At 41.4% G+C, this 24,637-nt stretch overlaps 4 protein-coding genes across 6 annotated transcripts in view; 2 read left to right on the top strand and 2 right to left on the bottom strand.

The window, feature by feature from the left end:
- Window positions 1-24,637, bottom strand: part of LOC6546947 (potassium voltage-gated channel subfamily H member 8) — a 53,007-nt gene that overhangs the window by 19,407 nt on the left and 8,963 nt on the right. The window contains exons 1-5 of one of the 3 annotated variants that reach the window (XM_026980729.1): window positions 9,753-9,794; window positions 9,312-9,440; window positions 5,748-5,858; window positions 5,490-5,609; window positions 3,938-4,075 (exon numbers count right to left, since the gene is read on the bottom strand). In XM_026980729.1, coding sequence (XP_026836530.1) covers window positions 3,938-4,075; window positions 5,490-5,609; window positions 5,748-5,858; window positions 9,312-9,387 — 445 coding nt within the window. In that variant the 5' untranslated portion in view covers window positions 9,388-9,440; window positions 9,753-9,794. Of the gene's footprint in view, window positions 1-3,937; window positions 4,076-5,489; window positions 5,610-5,747; window positions 5,859-9,311; window positions 9,441-9,752; window positions 9,795-24,637 lie in introns of those variants that run through there. The other 2 variants (XM_001974561.3, XM_026980728.1) reach the window with 2 other exon arrangements.
- LOC6546946 lies at window positions 12,173-12,673 on the bottom strand. Its single transcript, XM_001974560.1, has one exon. It carries the CDS (start codon window positions 12,671-12,673, stop codon window positions 12,173-12,175), a length of 501 nt encoding a protein of 166 aa, XP_001974596.1.
- Window positions 13,403-14,067, top strand: LOC6546945. The gene is made up of 2 exons (XM_001974559.1): window positions 13,403-13,489; window positions 13,555-14,067. Exons 1-2 carry the CDS (start codon window positions 13,403-13,405, stop codon window positions 14,065-14,067), a joined length of 600 nt encoding a protein of 199 aa, XP_001974595.1.
- Window positions 17,572-20,212, top strand: LOC6546722 (phenoloxidase 2). Its single transcript, XM_001974558.3, has 6 exons — window positions 17,572-18,012; window positions 18,064-18,199; window positions 18,280-18,774; window positions 18,834-19,467; window positions 19,546-19,798; window positions 19,870-20,212. Exons 1-6 carry the CDS (start codon window positions 17,657-17,659, stop codon window positions 20,066-20,068), a joined length of 2,073 nt encoding a protein of 690 aa, XP_001974594.1. The 5' UTR covers window positions 17,572-17,656; the 3' UTR covers window positions 20,069-20,212.

A 24,637-nucleotide genomic window follows, 5' to 3' on the forward strand; every position in this document is an offset into this window, starting at 1 on the left:
ATTTGTGTGTGTGTGTAATAGTAGAGAGAGCACAAAGAGAAAGAACACATAGAATTTGACACATAAGACGTTATGAATTAATTGGCATGGTTTATTTAAATTGGTGTTTGAAAATTCTCATTAGTTAAAGCGCATTGGGTTTGATTTAAACACACATTTTTAAAGCGTCACAAAACTGCAGGTGTATGTGTATATGCACTCCCTCAAAATGTACCACTTCTCGAGAAGAATTTCATGAATTTTGTCGACTTTCCGACAAGTTAAATGCAACTTTCCCCCTTTTAATGCCCGGCTCCATTTATTATTTTTGCTGACTTTCATTTGAGCAGCTTAGTGGGGGAAAATATGAAAATTCAACTTTTACAAATGGTGTTAGCTCTTGTGCGTTAAGAAAACAAAGTTTCCTCACTAAACACAGGCTTTACTTTATTGTTTTTGCTCAGCTTGGTTTGAAAAACTTTTAAATTGACTGAAAGTATTGCCTTGTTTGCATGTGCCTAAATCTTTTTTGTAAGAATGCTAATATTACAAGCAAAATTCGTTCCCCTCTCACCTTTGAGATACTGAACACCCAGCATTGACAAACAATTAATAATCTCCCTCAGTGGCCGACAAATATTGGCCAAGTCCGGGTGAGGCCAACAAATCAGGCGAATAAACATCATATTTCACAGCCAAACAAACAAAGCTCGATCAAAATAAGCTCGAAATAGCGTATTTTTGGCACCGCCAACAGCCCATTAAATTGAACTTGATTCTGTTTGAGTGTGGTGTCCAAAAAGGACAAGCTATAAATAACAATTAGCTGGATGGTGAAAAATGGACCCAACATGAATTTGATACGTTTCGCAGCCCAAACGTGTACTAATTATGCGCAAAAACAGCAAAGAAAATTATGCAAATAGCAGGCAAGAAAGTTGCCATTTTTCCACGCCCATTTGTCTGTTTTTCCTGTTTTCATTCCGCTCATTTCCCTTTCTATGCTGTACTCGTATACCTACCATGAACAATTTTTGACCAAAATATGATTCCAATGTTAAGTCCCGCCGCCCACACAAAATCCAGTTTGACTCCGTTGCTGTCATATCAAAATGCCAATTAAGTCGGGACGGTCACCTCACGGATACATATATACTTTTCATCCGTAACCGAGCAACAGCCGTTGTATACAACAAAAAAAGGTGAGTAAAAAACTAAAGATACAAAAAATACCTCATGCAGACACAAACGGTTTTTATGCCTGCTGGCACAGTGAAATACTTTAACGAAATATGCACAACTCATTGGGAACCGGAGGGGAAAATTCGTTGACAGGCCTAATGACGTGTGAAACGATGGTCATCATCGCATAACTGTCACAATGCGATAACGATTATGATCTGAATATAATTCCATTTCAAATCCGGTTCATCAAAATGTGCCTTATCACAAATTTGCGAAATTGCCCGCCTAATTAGCTGTCTTCACAGTTTTGAATTGCTCGACCCGCATTTTCCCTTGTCACGGCATTAATTTTCCATTGACGGAGATCGCCGCTCAAGTTTTCCACCCAGCTTGACTCCAGCTGGAAATTGGGTTTGCCAAGGTTGGTTGGCCGGGCCTAATTTCATTTACATAAATTAACAAAAATTGAATCAAGCTCGGCCGCTGCTTTGGTTTGAGACTAGATTAATTCGATATAAACTGCATTACATTCGACTGTTCTGGCCACATTTGCTGGGCTGCCACTCAATGAGCAAGTTAATGGAATTCATTATCGAATGTTGCCCGTCGTGTAAATCTCTGTCTGCCTAACACAATTACATGTGGTAAGTCCTCGACGGCAGGAAGCTGAAGGACGATAAGTGCGTGTGGCAAGTGCAATAGGTGTTTGTGGCACTTGCAATCCAAGTGCGAAACATGCAACATCTGCCAAGCATTTGGTGTGAATGGCTATACCCTGTCATTTTGGCGGTATGCATTTGGCCATATGGAATGGAAGTAGTATTTGTTGCTGAATGGTTATGACTAACTATAAACAAACCATAATGATAATTAAAAAGAATTACCATTATTGCCGGTATTATACTGCAGAATTAATTTTTATATGAATATTTCAATAACCTTGGACCACTAAAAATTCATCCACCGCTTCAAGCCCAAGTTTACTGCCTATTTAAAGTACTATGCATATCAATAAATTATTTAAAGCTTCAATGCCAGGTAGTCCATGAAGCAGAAGGTCCTGGCGGCCTGACACTCGAGTATGCAGTGCAGCAAATCCTCTTAGGATTCTCCTGGTCGAACTTCAAGTGGCTTCTGCTCGGTTTGCATGACCCGTAAATCTGCAGGCCAGAAGACAGGCAAACAGACGGCAACAACAGATGAATAACGATGGCAATAAAGCTGCAGGCCAAAAGGTCACTGGGCGGTATCTGTTTTTTATTCCTGCATTAGCAGCGTTTCACGGCGACACATGCGATTGCCGAGTACAGAGAAAGTACGGAATAAGTTGTGATGCTGTCAGAACTGTTCGAGTGGTGCATCAATATTTCAGCATCCGGATCCTTTTGGGGATTCAGCCAGCACACGTGTGCCGGTGTGTCCAACTTTTTTGTCTGATTAATCCGGTAAATTAGACAGAGGGCATATTTGATGCCGCTCAGCTGGAAAAGCAAGAGGACAACAAAAGATATAACAAGGACATTCGGTGCGGGTTAATTAAGGAAAATGCGTTGATAGAACTCCGAAAGAAAATCCCTATCAATGTAAGAGCTTAATTTGTCTCCACTTGCTGTTTGTCAAAGTGCGAATATTAAATGCGTTTCATTGCTAATATCAGCATTACGAATTCATTTGCTTTTTAGCACACTTTCGGCCGCTCATCGACCAGATTATAGCCACAAATCAGAGCCGACACGACAAAAACTGCGCATGAAAGACGAGATTTAAATTAACGTTGAAATATGGTACGCATACATCCAGTTGTCAGGGACACGCGCTGGTGAAGAAGGGGGAAACGGATGAAAAGTCGGCAAAGGACTCAAAGGAGCGACCGCAGCCAGGCGGAGTACCTTCCTTGCTTCCTTCCTGCCCAGCTTCTCGGCCAGAAAGCTAACCGAAAACTCTCTCTCTGCCAGGAGCAAGCGAAACCAAAAGTTCCGCAAAACTTTATAGGAATATTTCTGGCGGAGAGTTGAGGTGACATGCTGACATAGCTCGAGTGAAGGTAGCATTCACACATTTTTTATGGCTGCTGACTGAGGAATACTCTGCCCCGAGATTTATTGCCATAGCTTAATTCCAAATTCTCTTATTTGCTGAACAGCAAAATTTAATGTGTTTAAGCAACTTACTGCATTTACTTTCGTAAAAGTTAGGAGTAGTCTTCGTGGATATGTTGATTTCATTTTTGAACCAAGAGTTACACAATTTTGAAGAGATAATAATACTAAGGCATTATTATTGTGTTCTATTCAAATGATTATTCATTATGTGTATTATTTATATTTATTTTTAATGATTATTTTTATTTCAATGAAAGCTTCAATATGTTTTGAATGCCCTTGTGCAGGGCAAGCTATCGAATACTACTAGGTATGTTTCTAATTGTAATTCTTCTAACTCGTGTTTTTGGTAGACCACATCCTCTGATATTTATTCGCAAATTTGCGGCAGACACATTGGGGCTTTGTCACAATACTTCAGCCTTCTTCTGGGACTGAGGACTAGCCGATTCATGATTTTTGGCCACATATTCTCATCTGAGGGAATGCATCAATGTCAGTGTGTCTGAGCTTATGAGTCGAGTTGGTGCTTATTAAATTATTATTCGGGAATTGAGTGTCTGCGTGTCTGCGTGTGTGTTGTGGGTGTTTCTGTGGCTTTTGTGCACGCTTGGATATTCGACAGTTGATGTTTAGCTAGTGCATTATTCATACCAGTTGCTTATACTTACCGCTATCACATTCCTCGTTCACATTCATCTCCAGCATTTTGGTGTGCGTGATGTCCTTGTGGGATGCCAAAAAGAGCACCACATCCCGCTTCTCGTTCTTGATGGGCACGATGTCGAACAAGCACCAGAAGGGGGCACCTGCAATGAGTTTTTGCTTTAATCAGCGGCAGGGAAGGTGATTTTCACCGAATCGCGCATACGCCACGTGGCCGGCGGTCGCTTGGCTCAATATTTGGCCATGCAGCGTGCCCCGCCGCAGTGACTTTCATTTGCGGCTGCATAATTGAAGCCTCGCCAATGAAAACGGAACATCGATGGTAGCACAAAGTACGCAAATAAAAACGGATAAGTCCAATAGAGCTTTGGCCCAATTTGTAATTAGCTGTTAAACGCTTTAAAAACGCCAGCAATTTATGTGGCTTGAAATTGATAAATAAATTGCATGGCAATTCAATTAGACCGCAATTATTGTCCCGGCCTGCATTTTAATTATCTGCCGCTAATTAAGCCACCAGCCCGAGGTCAACTAGATCCAGTTCGCCCTTAGTCCGCCGCAGCCAATGCATAATTAATAAAACATAGCCCCGGCACACACGAGAAAAGAATGCCGAGGGGCAGGAAAAGGGTGCCGTACACTGGCGCAAAATAATCCCTTCTAACCATTAATGGAGCATTACTAACTGGAGTTTTTTGGCTTGACTAAACATATTTTGCATATTCTTAATCTAAACATCCGCTGATGCTGTTTTTCTTCTAGTGTAGGCTTCGTGTCGCTCGCAATTGGTTAAAAGTTTTAAACGCTTCGCTAATTAGAAAACTTACACGAAAAGTTAATGGATCTATCCATCTTGGGCTTATCTCTGCATCGGGTTGGTCTTGATTAATCGTGACCTCATTAGGACTACAAAATACCGCGGCCTGGACGTGCGAAAATGTTAAGAGCACAATTTATTGTACGCCCAGCTAGTCGACGAGCCGTGGCAAGGATATGAATCGGTGTCCTTTGGGACAGAAACATGAACGCGAACACCCCGGAGAACCGCATGAAACTAGTTCAAGTCTGTCGGCTTAACTCAATCAAAAACAGTTTTCCATCGCTACAAAAATAAGGTGGCGACGCCATATAAGAAAAGGGGTGGTGGTGGTTTTCTCGGAAAACTCTGCAGGTGAGACCACAATTGATTGGCAACTTTTCACTCTTGTACTGATAACTTGTACGACTTTTGTCATTCGTGGGAAACCAATAAGTCACGCTATACGTACACAAAAAACACCTTTCTGGGAAGAAATAGGTAGGGACTAGCCATGTCCAATAATAGGAGTTTTATAGGGAACATGATTCCATCCAATCAAGATTATGATTTTTAATGATGTCTCGCTTATATTTAGCTAGCCAAACCTAACAAGTTTTTGTGTGACCACAAGCCCCGAAACAATTTCCTTATCTCGCACTTTGCGCACCTATTTTCAGGAAAATTTTTAATTAAAAGGAGGCAGATAGAAAACAATGCTCGCAACATTCCCGCACTTCGTAATTTCGCGGAGGGCTTACCTTCCTTCTTGTAGAAAATAACCTCCAGCTTCAGTTCCATCTTGTTGGAGAGACTTTTCTCGATTTGCTGCTTGTGCTCCTCCTTCGTATCCGGTCCGTAAAGGAAATGACATGAGCAGCCTGTTTCGTGTACGGCGGAATTTGGGCCGGAGTTTGGGATATTTGCGTTTGTTGGCAATTGAATAAAGTCGGCACAATACATACAAATGAGTATTCAAGTGTTAAATAAGTTGAGTCTGTCCGATGGATCGTCCTTACCCTTTTGCATAATTTGCGCGCGTGAATATCCTGTCAAATCCACGAACCCATCCGAGCAATAAACAATTGGATTGCCATTTGCCTGCGCATTGCCGAGCACAAAGTTCGAGTCTGAAAGTGGAGGAGAAAAGTTGGTTGAACTGGGGAAAACTGGAACGACAGCGGGAAAGTGTTCTTCTGGGGAAAAACAGTGGGCACAGCAGTTGGGCGATGGTAAAGGATGCTGTTCAGCTGCTTTTCATTTGGCATGAAATATTGTCCCGACAAACAACGGCAATAAGAGAAGTCCTGCTGCGTGTCCTTTTCCTGGGAAAATAAGACTGACGGGCTCAAGCTGAATGTCTCCTTGAAATGCACTTTTCCATATTGCCAGAAAAAGGATTTCACATACTTATCATTGAACAAGCAAATACGTAATATATTATTAATTAAACTATATTTCCCCGTACTTAAATCCAAAAAAGAAAATATAAGCAATCAGAAGTTCTTGCAAAAACTACTTTCATAAATAAAATCCCCGTTTTTCTAGCATATTTCATTTTCTTTTCGAACAAAGCCATATTGTTATGAGCTTAACCTTTCCCTTTTTATGGCTTTGCCATTTGCACTTGACCTTCATGTCTGCGACTTGCTGGTATTTATTTTTTTTATATTTGTGCAAGCGCTGAAATAAACTCAAAATCTCAACAGCATTTAATTAAATTTTCCATCGAGTTCCTGCGAGTGCAGGAAATGAAATTCTTATGTGCCATTTGGTCAATTCCAAAAACTGGATCCCGGCTTGGCTCCTGCGACGATCCCGAAAAAGGAAATCCAGCAAAAGGTTTCTTTCCAGGATTTGCGCTGTGTGATTTTATTTATAGCATATCCAATGCGAACTAGCTTGCCAGCGTCCTTTCCTCTTTATTTACCTTTTGAATTCAATTTCATAAATAGAAATTCTCCCCACCCACTAACTCACATCCTTGCAAACTCATACCATTCTGTAACTGGGGTCCTGTGAATGGAACGAGTGAGATCGTAATTGCCGACACAATGGACAGATTACATGGAAAGTTATATATGGATAGTGGAGCTGTGGACGGAACAAATTGAATTGAAAGACAAGCCGGCTGAATGGCAGCTCAAAATGAAAACTCATATGGCACACAATACAGTTAATCTGCATGTGTGGTCCCTACAACAATATCAGACAGTCTAAGATACGTTCTGCAAATGGAAAGTAATTGCAATAATCGCATTTGTTAGGAATCAAGGTTGGTTTGTCGCCGTCGCAACTCTGGAATACTGCCAGTAAATTGTTTACAATTACTTACAATATCCATTACTCAATGGTTGGCCTTTTGCGGGGAGAACTGCAAACTGATTGTTTAATACTTTACGCCGCAATAACCAACAAATTAAAAGCAAATTTACTTAATGTGTTGCATCAATAAAAAGTTCGTGAAAAGTGCTGTGGTCGCATTAAGAATAAATGTGCATGTGGGAAAATCGAATTTAATTGTTTGCACTCCAATTAGTGACTATTAGTAATAACTGCACTGAGTGGAAGTTTATGTATCAAATGTCAATATTTAAAGTGCTAAATTTGTTGAATGCCTTTTGATTGAGCGCAGGACTCGATTTCCATTAGGAATAATAAAACCAAATTCGCTATTTATTCTTATAAAGCACGCCTTTCAGTATTTCAAAATTCATGTACAACTGCAATGAAAAATTTAAATATTATTACATTTTTCTGATGTTATAAGAAAAAAAATTAAAAAAAAAATGAATTTCTAAATTTAAATGCAGATTTTTAGAGAATCGCGCCAGAAACTTTTATAGGCATGCCACTTCAAAATCCGATTAAGATAAGTTGAGTTATGGGGTACGGAACTTTAGCCTTGGTACATTTTTCAATTTTAAAAAAAAAAAAACAAAAAATTGACAGACATGGACAGTTCGAATTGGCTATTGATCCTGATCAAGAATATATATACTTTACATGGACGGAAACGTTTCCTTCTGCCTGTTACATACTTTTCAGCGAATCTAGTATACCCTTTTACTCTACGAGTAACGGGTTTAAATATGTGTGGCAATGTTAGTTCGTGAAACTTTGGCGTAATAAATATGGAACACACATGTTTAGGGAACAATCTCCGGGAAACCGGAAGTGAAATCTTTTTGTTTGAGTTATTTAACTGCCGCCGGCGACAGAGACATCCACACGCTCAACGGACTGAATGCGGCTCATTTGATATGCTTATTTTATTATTTATGGCTCGTAAAACCTTTTTAATCCCCCTGCCGGCTGAGCATTTCATTTCGTGTTCAGAGTTTGTGACAACTCGTAAAGACAATTATCGCTCCCTATGCCTGCTTGTGTGCGAAATAAAACAATTAATTTATATGATGGGGGACTGACATGTTTTCTCCAGGCAGGATCCCTGCCATGTCAGCACGTGTGTGTCCTGTCAACGATTCCAATTGGCGAACGGAAGTTCAAGTTGTGCAGGACTTCGCTATCTAGGACACAGATTATGGCCCAAATCAATCGATTGGTTGAGTGTAAGCAAACAATGAGAGCTGGCGAAGCCTCTTCGAAGATAACAAAAAATATGGTTTCCAGTCCACTGGCGCTCAAGTTACTTGGCCATTAAAGCATACGTTTCATATTTTTCAGTTTAAATATGAAATGCTGCCAACTATTACAATGTAAGCATATAAAGGAATAAGTAATTTGAATGAAATGTTGCTGCTTTCCTTTTCAGATCATTACATTTGATTGCGCGGCAAGCAAGAGAAAATGTTTCGGCAGCCAAACGAGGCGAAGTTTAATTCACTGTGAAACATTTTTCCCTCAAAGGAATTCATTTTGTTAGGGCTTCCACCAAGCTCTCGTGTATTGTATTTCGCGAAAAAGGCGGGCCTCTGCGCACATAGTTTTAATTTCTCCGCACACTGAGCGGCATTTTGCATGCAGGATGGGCAGCTTTTCAATAAGGATAAGGTCCTTCCTTCGCCCACCCTCACATTCCACGCACATACAGAACAGCAATTCGTGACTGCTCGGCATGGTCCCTACGCGCGAACACTTAACTGACATCTCCTCCGATCCCTAAAGTGCCACACACGGCAGAAAACAACAATAAAATATAAAAATACTAAAATGCAGTACAAAATATAGAAAAATATAGGAAAATAAAAAAAAAAAAAACACTACGGATACTAAAAATGTTATCTCGAATGTTCAACGCTCAAAAGTATATGAATTTCTCTCAGTGCACGAAACGTATCCCATATGCTTACGCTCTCACTCAGTTTCGCTCAGTGCAAGCGAAGGAAACCCGTATGATTATGCCGGAAATCTCGTATGCGTACTTTTTTACGAGTTGGCCAAAACGATGCGGGCCTTGGCTTATGCAGACGCCAGTCCGAGGCCCTCAATAAAAAGTGTCATAAATATTACATTACGCTGGAAATCATATAAAACTCAGACTTGGACTCTCGACAGGAATCGCTTAGCATTACCATTGGCATGGGCATTGGCATGGACATTAGCAGGGGCATTTCACTTACGGGTGCCATCGAACCGGGTGGCGATGGTGTCCAGGAATGTGTTCTGGGGCGCTAGCAGCCCCTTGCGGGCTGGCATGGGAATGGTGGGGCCGGTGCGCCGCTTGAAGCGCGGCTTGGTGCGTGGCAAAGCTGCAAGTAGATGGCGGGGAGAAGGGGGAAGGCATTAATGTGGTTGACTTTTCGTTTGATTTAAATTTCAGCAATGTGGTCCTCAAACGGTTGACATAATGCTCAAAAGCATAATGTGGTTTAATTCGATAAAATAAAATACCAACAGAATTAATTAGCAGCTTAAATGAGAAGTTCGCACATGTCATTGAAAGTTTTTTGACAGTCAACGCTCGACGTAGCAAATCAATTAAAATATTTTAAACATTGCAAAAATGTTCTAACAATTATATAGTATAAATGAACGCCTCAATACGTATTACTTTTATTTACGTTTTAGTTTCGCTATAATGTCGTGTTGTAAGCACTCAATATTTTTGATTAACACACAACAGTTGGCCCTGAAGAGCTTTCACTGTATTTATTTAAATGCGTTTTTTTTTTATGTACGAGTATACCCATGGCATTGTTTGCTCTTCGACGGGCTTCCATTTGTTTTTATTTTTCCAGCCAGGAGCGCGTTGATAGGAAAATATTTGTTCGCCAACACTTTTTCATTCAGCTATTCGAACAATGCGAAAACTGAACTTAAATGGAAAACATGGCGAATCCATTTAACACAGACGCTTCGCACACCCAACAACTGCGGTGTGTTGAGGTGTGCACACCAAAATCGACTGCTCTCTACCCTCGATACGCGTAATTTGCTTCTGGCCGCAGGTGCCGCTCGCAATAATTTTCACCAGCGATTCGAGCGGTCAAATGGCAGTAACAAATAACCGCAACCGCATCAGTGACAGCTGTTGAAGCTTCGGAGGCAAAAGTGGGGAAAAGTTAAATACTGATTAGAAAACGACGTCACTGGCGGTAAGTTGACTTAGGGAATGACGAAAGTTAATGCAGCGAACGCACCTATTCCAGGGGGATATTCACTGGCCATCGAAAAATAATTAGTATTAATAACTTCCAAGGATTGAACTTCGTTTTACTAACTACTTAAATATTTAACAGGCATTTAACTGTTATATTTAAGAAATATTTAATAAACATTTCTCCGTAAGCAAAGTACCTCCTACTAGCTCAATTATTCTGATATGCTTATGTTAAAAGCAAGGCCAGTAGATCTAATTCGCTAGTCAGAGCCTATGTTTTGGAACCCCATCCTAATACACACCCCTGTGTTCGATGGCTTGTCAAAAACACTGATAAGCTCGCACAGCTAGTGCTGCCCACAACCTTTGGCCTTATCAAAGTATTTGGTTTGCTATCGCATGCGATATTGATTAACATTCTATGGGAAAGGGGCCTGTGCATGCACCAAAACCGCAGGGTTGTACCGCAAAATTTTCATTTCCAGCATTTCCGGCGACCATCAGGTGGCAGCAGCACATGATTTCTCCAATCCGGTAAACCCCAACACATGCACATACACCTGTACGAGTATGTGTGCACAGGCACACACGCAAACATGCGGCGGCATCTGCAACTGTTTGTGTGTGCGTCAGTGTGTGTGCAATTTCCGTTTCCGCCTTATTCCACATGATTAGGCCGATGATACTTCGGTTTCCTTCTCAGCACGAGTTTTTCCTCCTTTCTTTCACCAGGGCAACACGGCGGCTAAAGTTATTTTTGCATGAAATAATCAGAGCAAGTCAAAACTCAATGTATGTTTCCAATTTCATAATGTGCATTGCATATTCGCATTCATCGAACGAGTATTAACCAGAAAGATAACCTTGTATTTGAAATATTTGCATTCAACAAAGGCTTGCATAGAAACTTGTAAGCTTGCAGAAAAAACTTGTTTTTCTACAATATTGGTTTGCAACCATGAATTAGTTATAGAGCCTAATTTAGAAAGATACGAAAATATGAAAAGTGAACAGTAATACTGTATTTTAATGGATTATATAAATTTCAAAAGATTTTAAATCATCTGCTTCCTTTTAAGCCATTGTATGAATTCCAATAGAAACGTACCAATGCAGCAAACAGCTTATATGAAATAAGCTTATTAGCATAAAAAATGTTGTAAATGGTCTACTTCCTGTTCACCTAGCAGATGTGTGAACAGACCACATTGGCCGAAAGGAAATTATTTTTAAAGAGGATTAACAGCAAGAAAATAAATGCAAACGCCCTCGGGACTCAAGATATGGCCAGTATCTGGGAGTTGCCTCACGACAAAGGTCCAAACCGGCGTTCATTTAAGCAAATTTGGCTTATTTGGTAGCAGAGCTACCTAATAACCACGTTGAGGCGAAATCGCCTTGTAAGAGGGCGAAACGAGTTTGGAATTTTTAATTCCGCCTGCCGCATGTGGCGTTTTTTTGGAGAACGAGATATGCAGGCTGCCGAAAAACCAGCACGTGCCCCATAAAAAAAGCGAGGAAAAGCGGCTGTCAGGGAAACGGAAAAGCTGGAAATGCGAAAATATGCTTTTCTGGACAGCCCACACACACACGGGCACTTGGCTGACCAATAAAGGAAGAGCCAATGGAACTCGGATGGTAACTCAATTGCCCCAATTTTATTCATCCCATTTACCACCTGCCCTGCCCACATGAATTACACAGTCAGTCGAATTCGTGGAAGGCTTTGATTCGAAAAGTTTGAGTGCTAGTAATTCCAAAAATTGTTTTACTTCACGTTCAAATAAAAGACATTTTTATTAAGCAAGCAGCATATTTTCCAGCAGCACAAAAACATTTATAGAATTTACTTAAGTTACTTCTAATGTGACAATTCACCGATTAATCCCCACCAGCAACGCCTTTGGAATTCTTTCTGCGCTGCACTTTGCCCTGGATAAATCCGCGAATAAGCTTATGTTGATTCACAACGAACTCAAACCACAGATTCATTCCCGTTTCAAAATTAAAGGCCGGCATGGTAGCCATATCTGAGCGGAATCCACGGATATAGTAGTTCACATCCTTGGGCCACGGACATCGCTTGGGTATATTACTATATTGATCCATGTGCTTGCGGCCCAGTTGGATGAAGGCGATCTGGTTTTTGTTCGACAGCAGGCTGCAACCATCGATTCCGGATAGATTAAACAGTGTAAAGTCTTCGCCAAGGCGTCGGGGTAAAACAATCCTCATATTTACAAAGAACTTGGTCACCGGCTTTTGGAATTTCAGCTCGATATTGAAGGACGGCCTTTTCACGCTCTTGCTCAAGCCACATTTCAAGTTCGATAACATACCATCCGGATCCTCACTGCTGCAGGAGCAGTTTGTGAAGACCATGTCGAAACTGGCCTGCAAAAAAAAAACTTGAGAGCCCGAACTCCAAGGTCCTGTTTACCAAAGGTTACCTTATCGGCCTTGGTATGATTAAAACAGGCGATTAAGCCCATAATTATGACAGCGAACTTGCTAAACATCATGTTGCTGTCAAAGCTCACGAATCGGGAATAAGGTTATTTGTAGCAAATTATTTTCATAAACTATTTGTGGCCATTATTAATTACAGGCAGCGCAGTTGTACGGGTTGTAATCCTCTCGACAAATCACTCTGGTTTGTAATAAGCTCTTTTTTTCGGCTGGAAGCGTTAATTGACAAAGAGATTATGGGTAATTACTGAGCAACGCCAAAACTAAGCCATTAGCAATTTAAACTTAAATCAGCTTTATTTAATGAAGCGCTTTGAGAGCTCATTGGATGCTTATTAATGCAAATTATGTTTCCACTTGAAATTAAGAATGTAGCTGCTAAGACAGCCTGCTTTGCACGTCTAAGTTACCTGTTCATTGTTTATTATTATACTTATGAAAGCAGCCGATGTGCTTCTTCTGATCCATAAGCTCATCTGTACAAATGTATTTGTTATAACAATAATGATTGTTATGGCAGCATTAGTCACGCATCAGCAGATTTTGGTTTGCACTAGTAAATTCCTATTTAGAGGATGCATTTGGGCATTAAGTCTAGTTGAATTGCATCATTTGAGTGGCTTTGCTCGGGGCACGCGTGTTATGGAGATGAATCCGAAGACTGCTGAATTTTGGATGTTAATTTTCCTCTACTTGCTCTCTAATTGGAAATTGGAGACGGAGGCCAAGGTGCGTATTATAAGCACATTGAATATACATATTAAATTTCTGCAGCTGAAGCTTGCGTTTCTCAGAATAATTTCGAGCTGCTAACGGATAATTTTACGTGCAGCAGCGAGGATATTAGTTCAAGCATCCTTAAGGAGTTTAATTGTGGCGTGAGCAAAAGTGTCAAGCGCCGCACTTGGCACATGGAGTTCGTACTCAAACAACCAGTTGCCGAACATGATTTCTTTATGAAAATCGTCCTGCCGCGCAGGCGACCTCTGCCGGATTTCGTCCTGCTCAATGTGACCACCGAAGGCTGCCAGTTATTAGCGAATCGCAATCAAGTGCCCCTCATACGCCTGGGCCGGAGTATCATGGAGCGATTCAGCAATTTTCCCAAACAGTGCCCTTTCAAGCCAAACCTGATGTACTACATCAGGGGATTTCGCCTGGACTTGAACGTCTTGCCCGCCGTGGACATGGAGACCCCAGTGCACATCGAGCTCAGTTATCAGAGCAAACAGCAGGGACTCCGGTGGATCACTGGTTACCTGATGGCACATGTTCAGCTGATAAGCGAGAAAAAGCGGCCCAACTAGAGAGGAGTATTGGGGGATATAATAATCAAAATCCCGGTTATCATCCCTCCTTTACAAGGAAATAATAAAATGAAAATCGAGCTATCTCCGATTTTAAATGATGGCGAGCATTTCTAGAAAAACTTTTATTACATGTACTCAGTACTAATATCTTTCTTTCGCCTTGTATTTGTCTAATCTATTACTTGGCCCCAATGAAAGAGCACGTAACATTCATGTGCGTTTGACAAATCTGTAGAGGTGAGCATATGGCCATTGAGTTAATATCGCAAAAAAACCATCAGACTGTCTCTTTCGAGCCGCCTGTCTCCGTCTCTTTCTCAGTCCTTTTTTTCACGACAGTTCAGCCAGATGATGTCGCTACCTTTGTTACAATTGCCGTCGCTACCTTCCACTCACTTTCCATTCTTTCCATGTCATTCCACAAATGTTGTTCAATTACCTGCGCACAGACTGAGACGGCCAGATGGATGTGCACTGGGAGAAAAAGCGCATAACCTTACCACTGAACAATAAACAGTTCACATCGAATGTGTGAAAAAAGGGGTTTCTACAATTAAATTGGGTGATTTCTTTGGAAAAATAATCATAGACTGTTATCAGTTTCTTATTAATTTCAATTAATGTCAACCCTTCTCTGCAAAATTCTATTAAGCCATAAAGCTAATAATATTTGTGCTACCAACTAATTATTTCTCCCAGTGCATATAGAGATACATTGTGGCGGCAACTGGCGGAGTATGCTTGTATTTGAGTGTGTTCGACTGGCGTTTGGAGCGGTACAAACTGAAACCAGCTGCCGCAATTTGGCATTTGACAGATGACGAGGCAGTGGGCAACTAATAACCCACCTACTCCGCCCACCTGTCTGGGCGGAAAGCGAAATGAAGTGAGAAATGTGACATTGTCGTCAGTTGGTGATTTGTTACAGTTACCGAGTGGCACAGTCACCGGTAAATGTAACTGAATGGACTTCCGGCGGGCCATGTGTTGCAGTTGCCACAGGGAAAGCTGCAGCTACACATCGCAAATTGTCATCAGTAAAAATGCCTCTGGGGAATTTAAAAGAAGGAAATCAGAACGGTGCCACAATGAACCCATGAATACCCTGTAAAGTGGAAGCGACGGCTGTGGAAGACAACTTTTTTCTGACTTTGGCCAAGCCCTAAGGAGATTACTCAATCGCACCCTTTATTAATCACTCCTACTCTCTCTTCTCGCTCATTGTCACTTTCTCCCCATTTCTTTTTTCTTTTCCTGGATCAGCTGGAATGATTTTTAATTAGATGTCAGGGATTTGCATGCATGTGTCTTATTACATTGGCCATCAGTTTGGCAAAGTCGGCTGTCACTTCATTTGATGGCAAAGGCAATCTACTGCCCACACAGAGTTTTGGGGCCAAGAAACCCAAACTAATTAAGGCCAACTGTTAATTGGCCGAGTTCTGCTGCCGCACAGTTCTTCGGAAAGGCCCCAAGTTCATCCAGGACCTCTATTGTCAATAAATGGCTTTATTTAATTCATAAAAAAAATTGATAAAATAGCTCATTTTGGCAGAAAAGTTTGAGCACACAACAATTACTCGGCTTACAATTAATACGAAACTAGAATACTGCAAATGTTACACTTTATTTTAGACAAAACAGAGCATACCCACTCAGTTTCGACACCCATTTCAAGCCATTACCCCTTCCACATTTACTGAACTGATAAGCTGCCAACAGATTAGAGCCATGAAACTTTAATCAGTTTTGCGCCCAAGTGGGCAAACAATTGAAAGCGAAGCCCACTCGAAATTTTGATAACACACAACCGCAAATTCCTGCGGTTGGCCCACAACTAATGAATAGTTTGGAATGCTCTCGAGGAGGCATGTGTTTTCGAACCTGGCCACAAAGTGCTTAAGCCAAAATGTAAAATTTAAACCAGCGGGTAATTAACGCATGCCCACAATCCTTTTTATGGACCAGACTTTCGCCCATAAAGCCATACAGGAAGAGGGCTTGGCGCCTTTTACAAAGTTGCGCGGTTTGTAGGGCTTGTTGGTAAAAGTTTTGGATATTTTATTTTTGTTTCGCCGGTGAAAGCCAACTCAGCCGTTTCCTGGCGAAAAGATTTTGCTTGGGTCTTTCCTCGTCCTAATTCGATTCACACTACCAAAAACTGAGACTCACACACTTTCCCACAATTTATAATTAATTAAAGCAAGTTTGTCTTTTGGGCTGGAATCTGGAGCACATTTGCCATGGCTGTCGTTGAATATTCAATGAAAAATTGAATGGCTTGGAACAATATTGCTTCACGCAACACAGTCTAGGAAAAGCCAACTTCGATATACTCTGTAATGCTGTGTTACCATTTTACATAAATAAGTTATATGCATGTTTTAAAGGAATCTAAAAAGTCGTACAAAAATACACTCTTAAGTTATTTGAAGTAAGCATACAATACGTAGTCATATTTGCTTACTTAACTTTCCGGACATAGTTCATAAATTTAAGGTTGTGTATCTGCTGGAACATCGACATTAGCAAACAAAGGCGACCGAAAAAGTCATTTTCATGTTGTTATGGCCAGAGTGCAGAAATTGTGAAAATTCATCTTTTCAATTTTCCCCCAAACCCGCACTTTTATGCAAACTTGCTGCGCTCGTTTTTGTTGCTGTCAATTTCACAGATTAATGCGCACACATTTCAACGCCAAAGTCGGCAGAAACATTTATTATTGACAATGGCCAAAAGTTTTGCCATTCGCTTTGCTTTTTGGCCAACAACATCGTTCCTCTGGCCAGACGGCGAAGCGACAAAAATTGATTTACAGTATAGATATTTTAATCATCAAAGCTCTTGGCAGTTAGTTCTTAGTTACATGCTGCCCCCCGAAAACCTAATTTATGGGCCATGTCGAAGGACGGGCCCTCTGCTCCAAGCCAAATTTATGGCCTCCCAGTGGGCGGTGGGCGGTGGGTGGTGAAAAGGGGGCCTGGCAGCCTGTTGAGCAAGTATTCGGTGTTGTTTCTATGCGCATAAGAAGCTTTTCCGGTGGCCTTCGGCCTGTTTACTTCAGGAGTTGTATTTCGCGTGGTCGCAAAAAGGTTTCTCTGATACCTTTCGGCAAGACAAAGAAACTCAATTTAAACTTCCTCCCAGAACTAATAACTCTTAAAAAACTTGAAAATAATTAATTGGAAGGCAGTGCAAAATTATTGAAAAGTTTAGAACTATTGAAATAATAAGCACAATAAACTTGCACGTTCGATGGCACTTAACATCATGTATGCAACTGAAAATGAAGTATTTGTAATGAAAACATTATTTCTCTGATCATTTTTGCGGCCTAGCAACTCTTGCGATATTGCACTTTTTGCTGTTTTAAAGACAAGCCACACAAAACCACAAAGCTTGGGTTTGTGAGAAAAAAGGCTCGACCATTGCAGTTTGTGGCTAGAATTTGATAACGAAATTCTTTTTAAAATTTGTATTTTCGAACCGTAATGTAAGTATAAAATGCCTTCGGCTTCCTTGCAAAATCACAGTTGTCCAACAGGCGTCGTTGAGTAAAGTTAAGTGTAGTTCCATAGAGAAAAGCATGACCAACACGGATCTGAAAGCCCTGGAGCTGCTGTTCCAGCGACCTCTGGAACCGGCATTCACCACCCGTGACTCCGGAAAAACGGTGCTGGAACTGCCCGATTCCTTCTACACGGATCGCTATCGCAATGACACCGAGGAGGTGGGCAATCGCTTCTCCAAGGACGTGGATCTGAAGATCCCCATTCAGGAGCTGGCCAACGTACCCAATCTGGACTTTACCAACAAGATTGGGCTCAAGAATCAATTTTCCCTGTTCAACAATCGCCATCGGGAAATCGCCAGTGAGCTGATCACCCTTTTCATGGGCGCTCCCAATCTCAGACAATTTGTGTCGCTTTCCGTTTACACCAAGTAGGTCTTAGTCAATATTATATTTACTGTATTATATATGTACTTGTTTAGGGATCGTGTGAATCCCGTGTTGTTCCAATACGCCTATGCCGTAGCCGTGGCCCATCGCCCGGATACGCGTGAGGTGCCCATTACCAACATTTCCCAGGTCTTTCCCAGCAACTTTGTGGAACCCTCCGCCTTCAGGGTAAGTTCGAGACCTACTCAATCTGCTTCCATCCCATTAAGTGTTTACTTGACCAGTCTAAGTTATGTATATAATCGCAGGATGCGCGTCAGGAGGCCAATGTGATTGGGGAGAGCGGCGCACGTGTCCATGTGGACATTCCGCAGAACTACACCGCCTCGGATCGCGAGGATGAGCAGCGCCTGGCGTACTTCCGTGAGGACATCGGCGTGAACAGCCACCACTGGCACTGGCACTTGGTCTACCCCACCACCGGACCCATGGAGGTGGTCAACAAGGATCGTCGTGGCGAGCTCTTCTACTACATGCACCACCAGATCCTCGCGCGCTACAATGTGGAGCGCTTCTGCAACAATCTGAAGAAGGTGCAGCCGCTCAACAACCTGCGGGCGGAGATTCCCGAGGGCTACTTCCCAAAGATCCTGTCTAGTGTGAACAACCGCACCTATCCTTCCCGAGTGACCAACCAAAAGCTCAGGGACGTGGACCGCCAGGATGGGCGTGTGGAGATCTCCGACGTGGAGCGCTGGCGCGATCGCGTGCTGGCTGCCATCGATCAAGGATACGTTGAAGATGTGAGTTGGGCTTCTTGGTAATATGAAGGCACTAAACATTTTTGCTGTGTGATCCTCAGACGTCTGGCGTTCGTACGCCTTTGGACGAGGTACGTGGCATCGATATCCTGGGCAACATGATTGAGGCATCCCCAGTTCTATCCATCAACTACAATTTCTATGGCAATCTGCACAACGAGGGACACAACCTCATCTCCTTTGCCCACGATCCCGACTATCGTCACTTGGAGGACTTCGGTGTGATGGGCGATGTGACCACGGCCATGAGGGATCCAATCTTCTACAGATGGCACGGATTCATCGACACGGTGTTCAACAAGTTCAAGACCCACTTGAACCCGTACGGTGCCGGTGAGCTCAACTTCGATGGCGTTACTGTGGACTACATTGAGGCCAAGATTGGCAAGTCCAATACCAGGGCCAACACCCTGTTGACCTACTGGCAGAAGTCGAGTGCGGACTTGGCAGCTGGCCTGGACTTTGGCCCATCGGCCGATGGCAACATATTTGCCTCGTTCACCCATCTCCAGAATGCTCCCTTCACCTACACCTTCAATGTGACCAATAATGGACCCAGACGGACGGGTACTTGCCGTATCTTCATCTGCCCCAAGGCGGATGAGCGTAATCAGCCCCTGACGCTGGAGGAACAGCGAGTGATGGCCATCGAAATGGACAAGTTCACCGTGGATTGTAAGTATAAGTTTATATACTGATATATATTTCTGGCATCCTCCCGTGATCTATTAACATTATGTAATTAATCCCCAGTGGTGCCTGGTGAGAATAGCATACGCCGCCAGTCGACGGAGTCCTCGGTGGCCATTCCCTTCGAGCGCTCCTTCCGCCCGGTTGGAGCGGACTATCAGCCCAAGGCCGCCGATGAACTGGCACGCTTCAGGTTTTGCGGATGTGGGTGGCCACAGCATCTCCTGCTGCCGAAGGGCAATGCCCAGGGAATGCTCTTCGACCTGTTCGTCATGATTTCCGATTACTCGCAGGACTCCGTTCAGCAACCCAAAACGTGAGTGCCATAGCCATACCCGTAAACCCAATTTCCCATCATCAGCTGGCATTCTCCTTGTCGCCCATTAGACCCAATGATGCCTGCAGCACGGCTTACTCCTTCTGTGGTCTGAAGGACAAATTGTATCCTGACAGACGCACCATGGGCTATCCGTTCGACAGGCGTCTGCCCAATGCCAGTCTCTCCGAGTTGGTCGGTGCCTTTGGCAACATGGCCAAGACCGATTTGAGGATTGTCTTCAATGATCGCGTGATTGACAAGGCCTAGATGACTGCTGCCTGGATGACTTCAAAACGGAACAACTCTTGGAATTAGATTCTCCTTTGCTTATAACTTATAACTAACTTGTGCGCGTTTATGTGGTGTTTTATCGTTTTCAGTTACCCTTAAAGGAATAAATATAATATATGCAAGCAGTAAACTAAAAACTATTGTGGTATATTAGCAGATCAACATTAGATATTCTTCAGAAGGCAGTGGCGAGGTAGCCAAATTTACCACACGGAGCAGACCAAGAATTTTACACATTTTTATTTATTACTTTTTCAAGGCAAAAGAGAGGTTACTCGTTTTCGTCGGCCCCAAGCCAGCCAGCCGTGGATATGATAAATATTTACTGATAGAAGAAATCCTCGTCTAGGAATATTCGCATGCCAAATATTTGCTTAGCATTATTGAATATTATTTATGGCAAAGAAATACAGATACACAGCCGCAGCCGGAGCCGCAGAAGGGCGTTTATTTGTCATAGACAGACACGCCCACATCTGGGCAAACTAATCCTATTAGACTTCAAAGCGGTTTGCTCGACAAACTTTGCGATTGCCCATGTCCAGGAGGCCTTGGCTTTGCACCCACCCAGCCACAAAGTATTGAGGAAAAATAGGAAACATCGTGGCAAAACAGGCAACAAAACCGCTGCACGTGTTGCGTTTATTAATTTCGGGCTTTTACCGAGTCGAGGGCTTTAATTAAACAGCGACTAGATGCGGCTAAAGTTGAAGACTTCGGATTATCAGCAGACAACAGCTGCCTCAAGCAAATTGATTTTTAATAGATTTTTATGACTGCTTTAGCTCGCGCCACATGACGTATACGTGATGAAATTGAGTTTCCGACTGCAATCTCTAATTGGGTTGATTTGCAGAAAGAAATGTAAGGAAAACTCGTGATTATCTACCTGCAAAACACGCGCGCGGCTGAAATCCCCACATATTCAAATCAAAATGAAAAGAAAACGGAAACTCAGGCCAACAAAATAAATCCGCTACATTTTATATTATCTGTAGCAAAGACGAGTTCAATGAGCCCAAACAAAAAATATGGGGCTAATGTTGACAAGACACGGCTACGCAATTTAATCTCTTTTGTTGCCTGAAACAGGACTTTTTATTTCTTTTCAAAGTTGCACATTTTATGACCGTATTTTGTGTGTACTGCAACTGGTGTAAAGTTTCAGCAGAATTCAAATTAAATTACAGCAGAACGGACAATTTATGGAGCAGGCGTTTTGGCTTTGAGAGGATTTAAGTAAATAACCCCGAGGAAAGTAAATACACGTTTGAGCGTTATAAAATGTTATTAAGGCCGAAACGAAAGGAAGACGAGAAGGGAATAGACCGGCCCACATTTTTTTTTATCACTTCTTCCTTTTTTTCAATCATTAGACCTGGCCACAGGACATTCCCACTCACGTTCCCTGCATTTATTTATGCGGGCAAATTGTAGAAAAATTAAAAAATAGACAAAAATACGGAGCAAGGCAAAAAGTTTCCGAGTCCTTTAATTTATTTTCGTAGCTGCGGGGCAAGAAAATTTTGGTTTTGTTTCTCATTCCTCGTGGGGCGAAGCAAAAAGCCGCCACTTAGGCATAACTTTGGCTTTGGGTCGTTTTACCCATATGCTGTTTTGGGTGACTTTGGCTGTTTGCTGTTGTATAAGCCATTAATGTTGCTGACTTTGCTCCGTTTTGGTTGAAGGGTTTGAAAAAATATTTGCCTTCCCAATTGACGTATTAGCATACCTTTTCCCACCCAGCGCATGTGTGTAATAATGTACATAATGGGTTTGAAAAGAGTTTGGCGCTGATTAGGTAAACAAGTGGTACAAATGTTGGCAGTTAGCCGATGGGACAATGCCGTTTTAACCATATTCGAGTTCTGACAGTCGATCTGCGCAATTGATTGCTTAATTTCTGTGAAATTTCCATTCAATCAACTGTGAAGCCCATTAAAAAGTCAATCAGACGTGAATGCAAAGCAGCCAAACAAATTGACGTAGAAGGCAATTGTGTAAACCGACCTTGCAACAATGCACTTTCTACTGCAAATATAGACTCGTATACATATGCACACATGTCCGATCTGCTGAATTATAATCTGCTATATATAAACATCACTTGGCCCGGCTGAAAGTGAAGCCTATTAAAAAAACTTTGCCACTACAGTAAGAACAAATATTTTATTTCAAAGGGAAATCCATAAACTTACTATTGCAATATGTTGCGCATTTTGATAGCGTATTCAAAATGTTCAATCATATAATTATATCTGTGGAAATGTATGTCCTTTGTTTATCACAATAGGCATTTTTTCCTCGGAGCAAATGTAATCACATTATTTTTTTCACATGTACACATAAACAATGGAAGGGGACCAAGTCCAAAAAGGCCTGCCTTCTGCCAATAAAATAATAAATGAAATAATGCAGCTGGTCTACAAGAACAAGACCAGTCACTGGATGATAATCATATCATGTCAAACAGTCATTTTACTCGTTACATATAGAATAACAATTTAACTTGTATTTATGTAAAACGACTTTAAAATGTATTAAAATTAGTATTTAAAACAGCATGTGTATAAAATGTAAATAATAATAATAAGTAATAGATTAATATAATAAAATAAATAATAAAAATAGGTAATAAAATAAAATAAAAATATTAAATAATAAAAAATGCTAGTAACCTTTAAATGAGTTAAATAATATCTTACATTTTTTATGAAATAATCAACATTGTGCTGTCAAGGCAACCTAATGTCTTGGCCTGCGCTGTGTGTAGAACAAGCATATGGATATGTTTGCCTTGGCTGACATGCGTGTAATTCGATATTGATTTAGACTTCAGGTTCCTATTCGCGAATAACGCAGCCCGCCACAATGCGAATGACAAAGCACTGTCAAGTGTGTGCTCCTAGTATAATAGAACATCATCATTATTGGCATTTTCTCCGCTGGGTTCGATGCCAGGAGTCCTGGGTCCTGGAGCATGCTAATTGTTTGCAATTATGCTTTGGGTCGGATTCAATCCGTAATGGAAATGAAATTGGTAGCGAGAAATCGGGAGCGGCCGCACTTGAATGCATTAAAATGTGGAAAAGCTTCCTCGCATTTTTCCGCAGTTTTCAATTCGAATTAGGTTAACCGCGGGAAATTCATGCTTAATTGAAACGCCATAAGGTTTCCCACCATATTTAGATAATTGGAAAACCGCAGCAGGACATGAATGCTATTTCACAATTAATTGCCATCTTCTAAAGTAGAGCATATGAAAAAGAACCAAATCGAGTATATGTTTGACACAATGAATTGAATTTTATTCTACATTTTTTATTGCCAAATTATTAATTTTACGTCTTTTGATTATTATTTCAACCGTTTTTTATGATTATGGACTGTTAATTTGCTATTTACTCTGCGAATTGTTTATTTGCCACGCGCTGAGCCGTCGACATTTACTTTTGCCTGGTAATGCTAATATTTAAATTAATTGCTAAACAACGACCTGCAAATGTTTACACTTGGTTCAGCGACTTCGACAGTCCATCAGAAGAAGAGCGGTGTTAATCTTATAATATCTGCCGCTTTGTTTATAGCCCCATTGCCATTGACTTAAACAAATCACTTTTATCTGTCCCTTTTTTTTTGCTCAAATTCGGATTGTAGTACAACCATCGACAGCTGTGTTATTTTAGCATCCAATGCGATTCGCTGGGAATTTATGTTTTATGCACAAACACACAAGAGGAGTAAATAAACAAGCAGCTTGCAGCTTCGTTTGTTTTCCCCAAAAAATATTAACACAAATAGCAACTTAGCGATAAAGTGCTGCTAAAAGCTATTAACTATGATGTCAGACAGCCATATGTAGCGCCTATCTGATTGGCACTGGGAAAAATGGATTTTAATTCTACATAAAAAATTCTATATAAAAGTACAATCCTACTTTATGGATCATCAGTAAAGTAAATCCTTTGAATAATTTTATTTGTTTTTATTTCATTTAATGTAGCTCTACTTTGCTTTTTCGAGTGTCGTTTTGGTCGGGGAATTTCTTTATACATCTCATCGGATCACGACCATATCTGTGTCGGAACTTGAACTTGGCAAGGGTATTTGAGTCTTTTGTATTCAAACATAAAACAAATATTCACAGATGTGCCGCCATAAGTCTATTCATTGTGAAAATAACCAAATTTGGCAAGTGGGGCAATAACCTGTGAAATATGTAATGCTTAATTTGAATTCAAACCAAACTAGAAGCTTAGCCAAAAATGTAGGTATTAGTCAGCTTAAGCTGCATTTACAGCAAATTAAATTGGTCCCTCTCAATTTGTTAAATACAAAAATAGTCGTTTCCTTGCACCTTGATATTTTCCCAGTTGGCAAAAGGAACTCGCTTAGAATTGCGGCTTCCCTTAGGCATTTTGGGGCTTTGTCGTGGCCATAATGTGCATAGAAATGCGATTCAAGGTAGGGACAGACAACAATTATTCTTATTCTCATTGCGAGTGTGGGCGGCGCACATGGGAAACGCTCTTGGGAAATGGGAAA

Source organism: Drosophila erecta, unplaced genomic scaffold (genome assembly GCF_003286155.1).
Source record: "Drosophila erecta strain 14021-0224.00,06,07 unplaced genomic scaffold, DereRS2 tig00000092-arrow-pilon, whole genome shotgun sequence".
Taxonomy (NCBI): domain Eukaryota; kingdom Metazoa; phylum Arthropoda; class Insecta; order Diptera; family Drosophilidae; genus Drosophila; species Drosophila erecta.

Coding starts and splice junctions, on each gene's coding strand:
- LOC6546946 (XM_001974560.1), bottom strand. CDS start 12,673: ATGGTCTTCACAAACTGCTCCTGCAGCAGTGAGGATCCGGATGGTATG.
- LOC6546945 (XM_001974559.1), top strand. CDS start 13,403: ATGGAGATGAATCCGAAGACTGCTGAATTTTGGATGTTAATTTTCCTC. Junction 13,490..13,554: donor AATTGGAGACGGAGGCCAAG/GTGCGTATTATA, acceptor TGCGTTTCTCAG/AATAATTTCGAGCTGCTAAC.
- LOC6546722 (XM_001974558.3), top strand. CDS start 17,657: ATGACCAACACGGATCTGAAAGCCCTGGAGCTGCTGTTCCAGCGACCT. Junction 18,013..18,063: donor TCGCTTTCCGTTTACACCAA/GTAGGTCTTAGT, acceptor GTACTTGTTTAG/GGATCGTGTGAATCCCGTGT. Junction 18,200..18,279: donor TGGAACCCTCCGCCTTCAGG/GTAAGTTCGAGA, acceptor ATATAATCGCAG/GATGCGCGTCAGGAGGCCAA.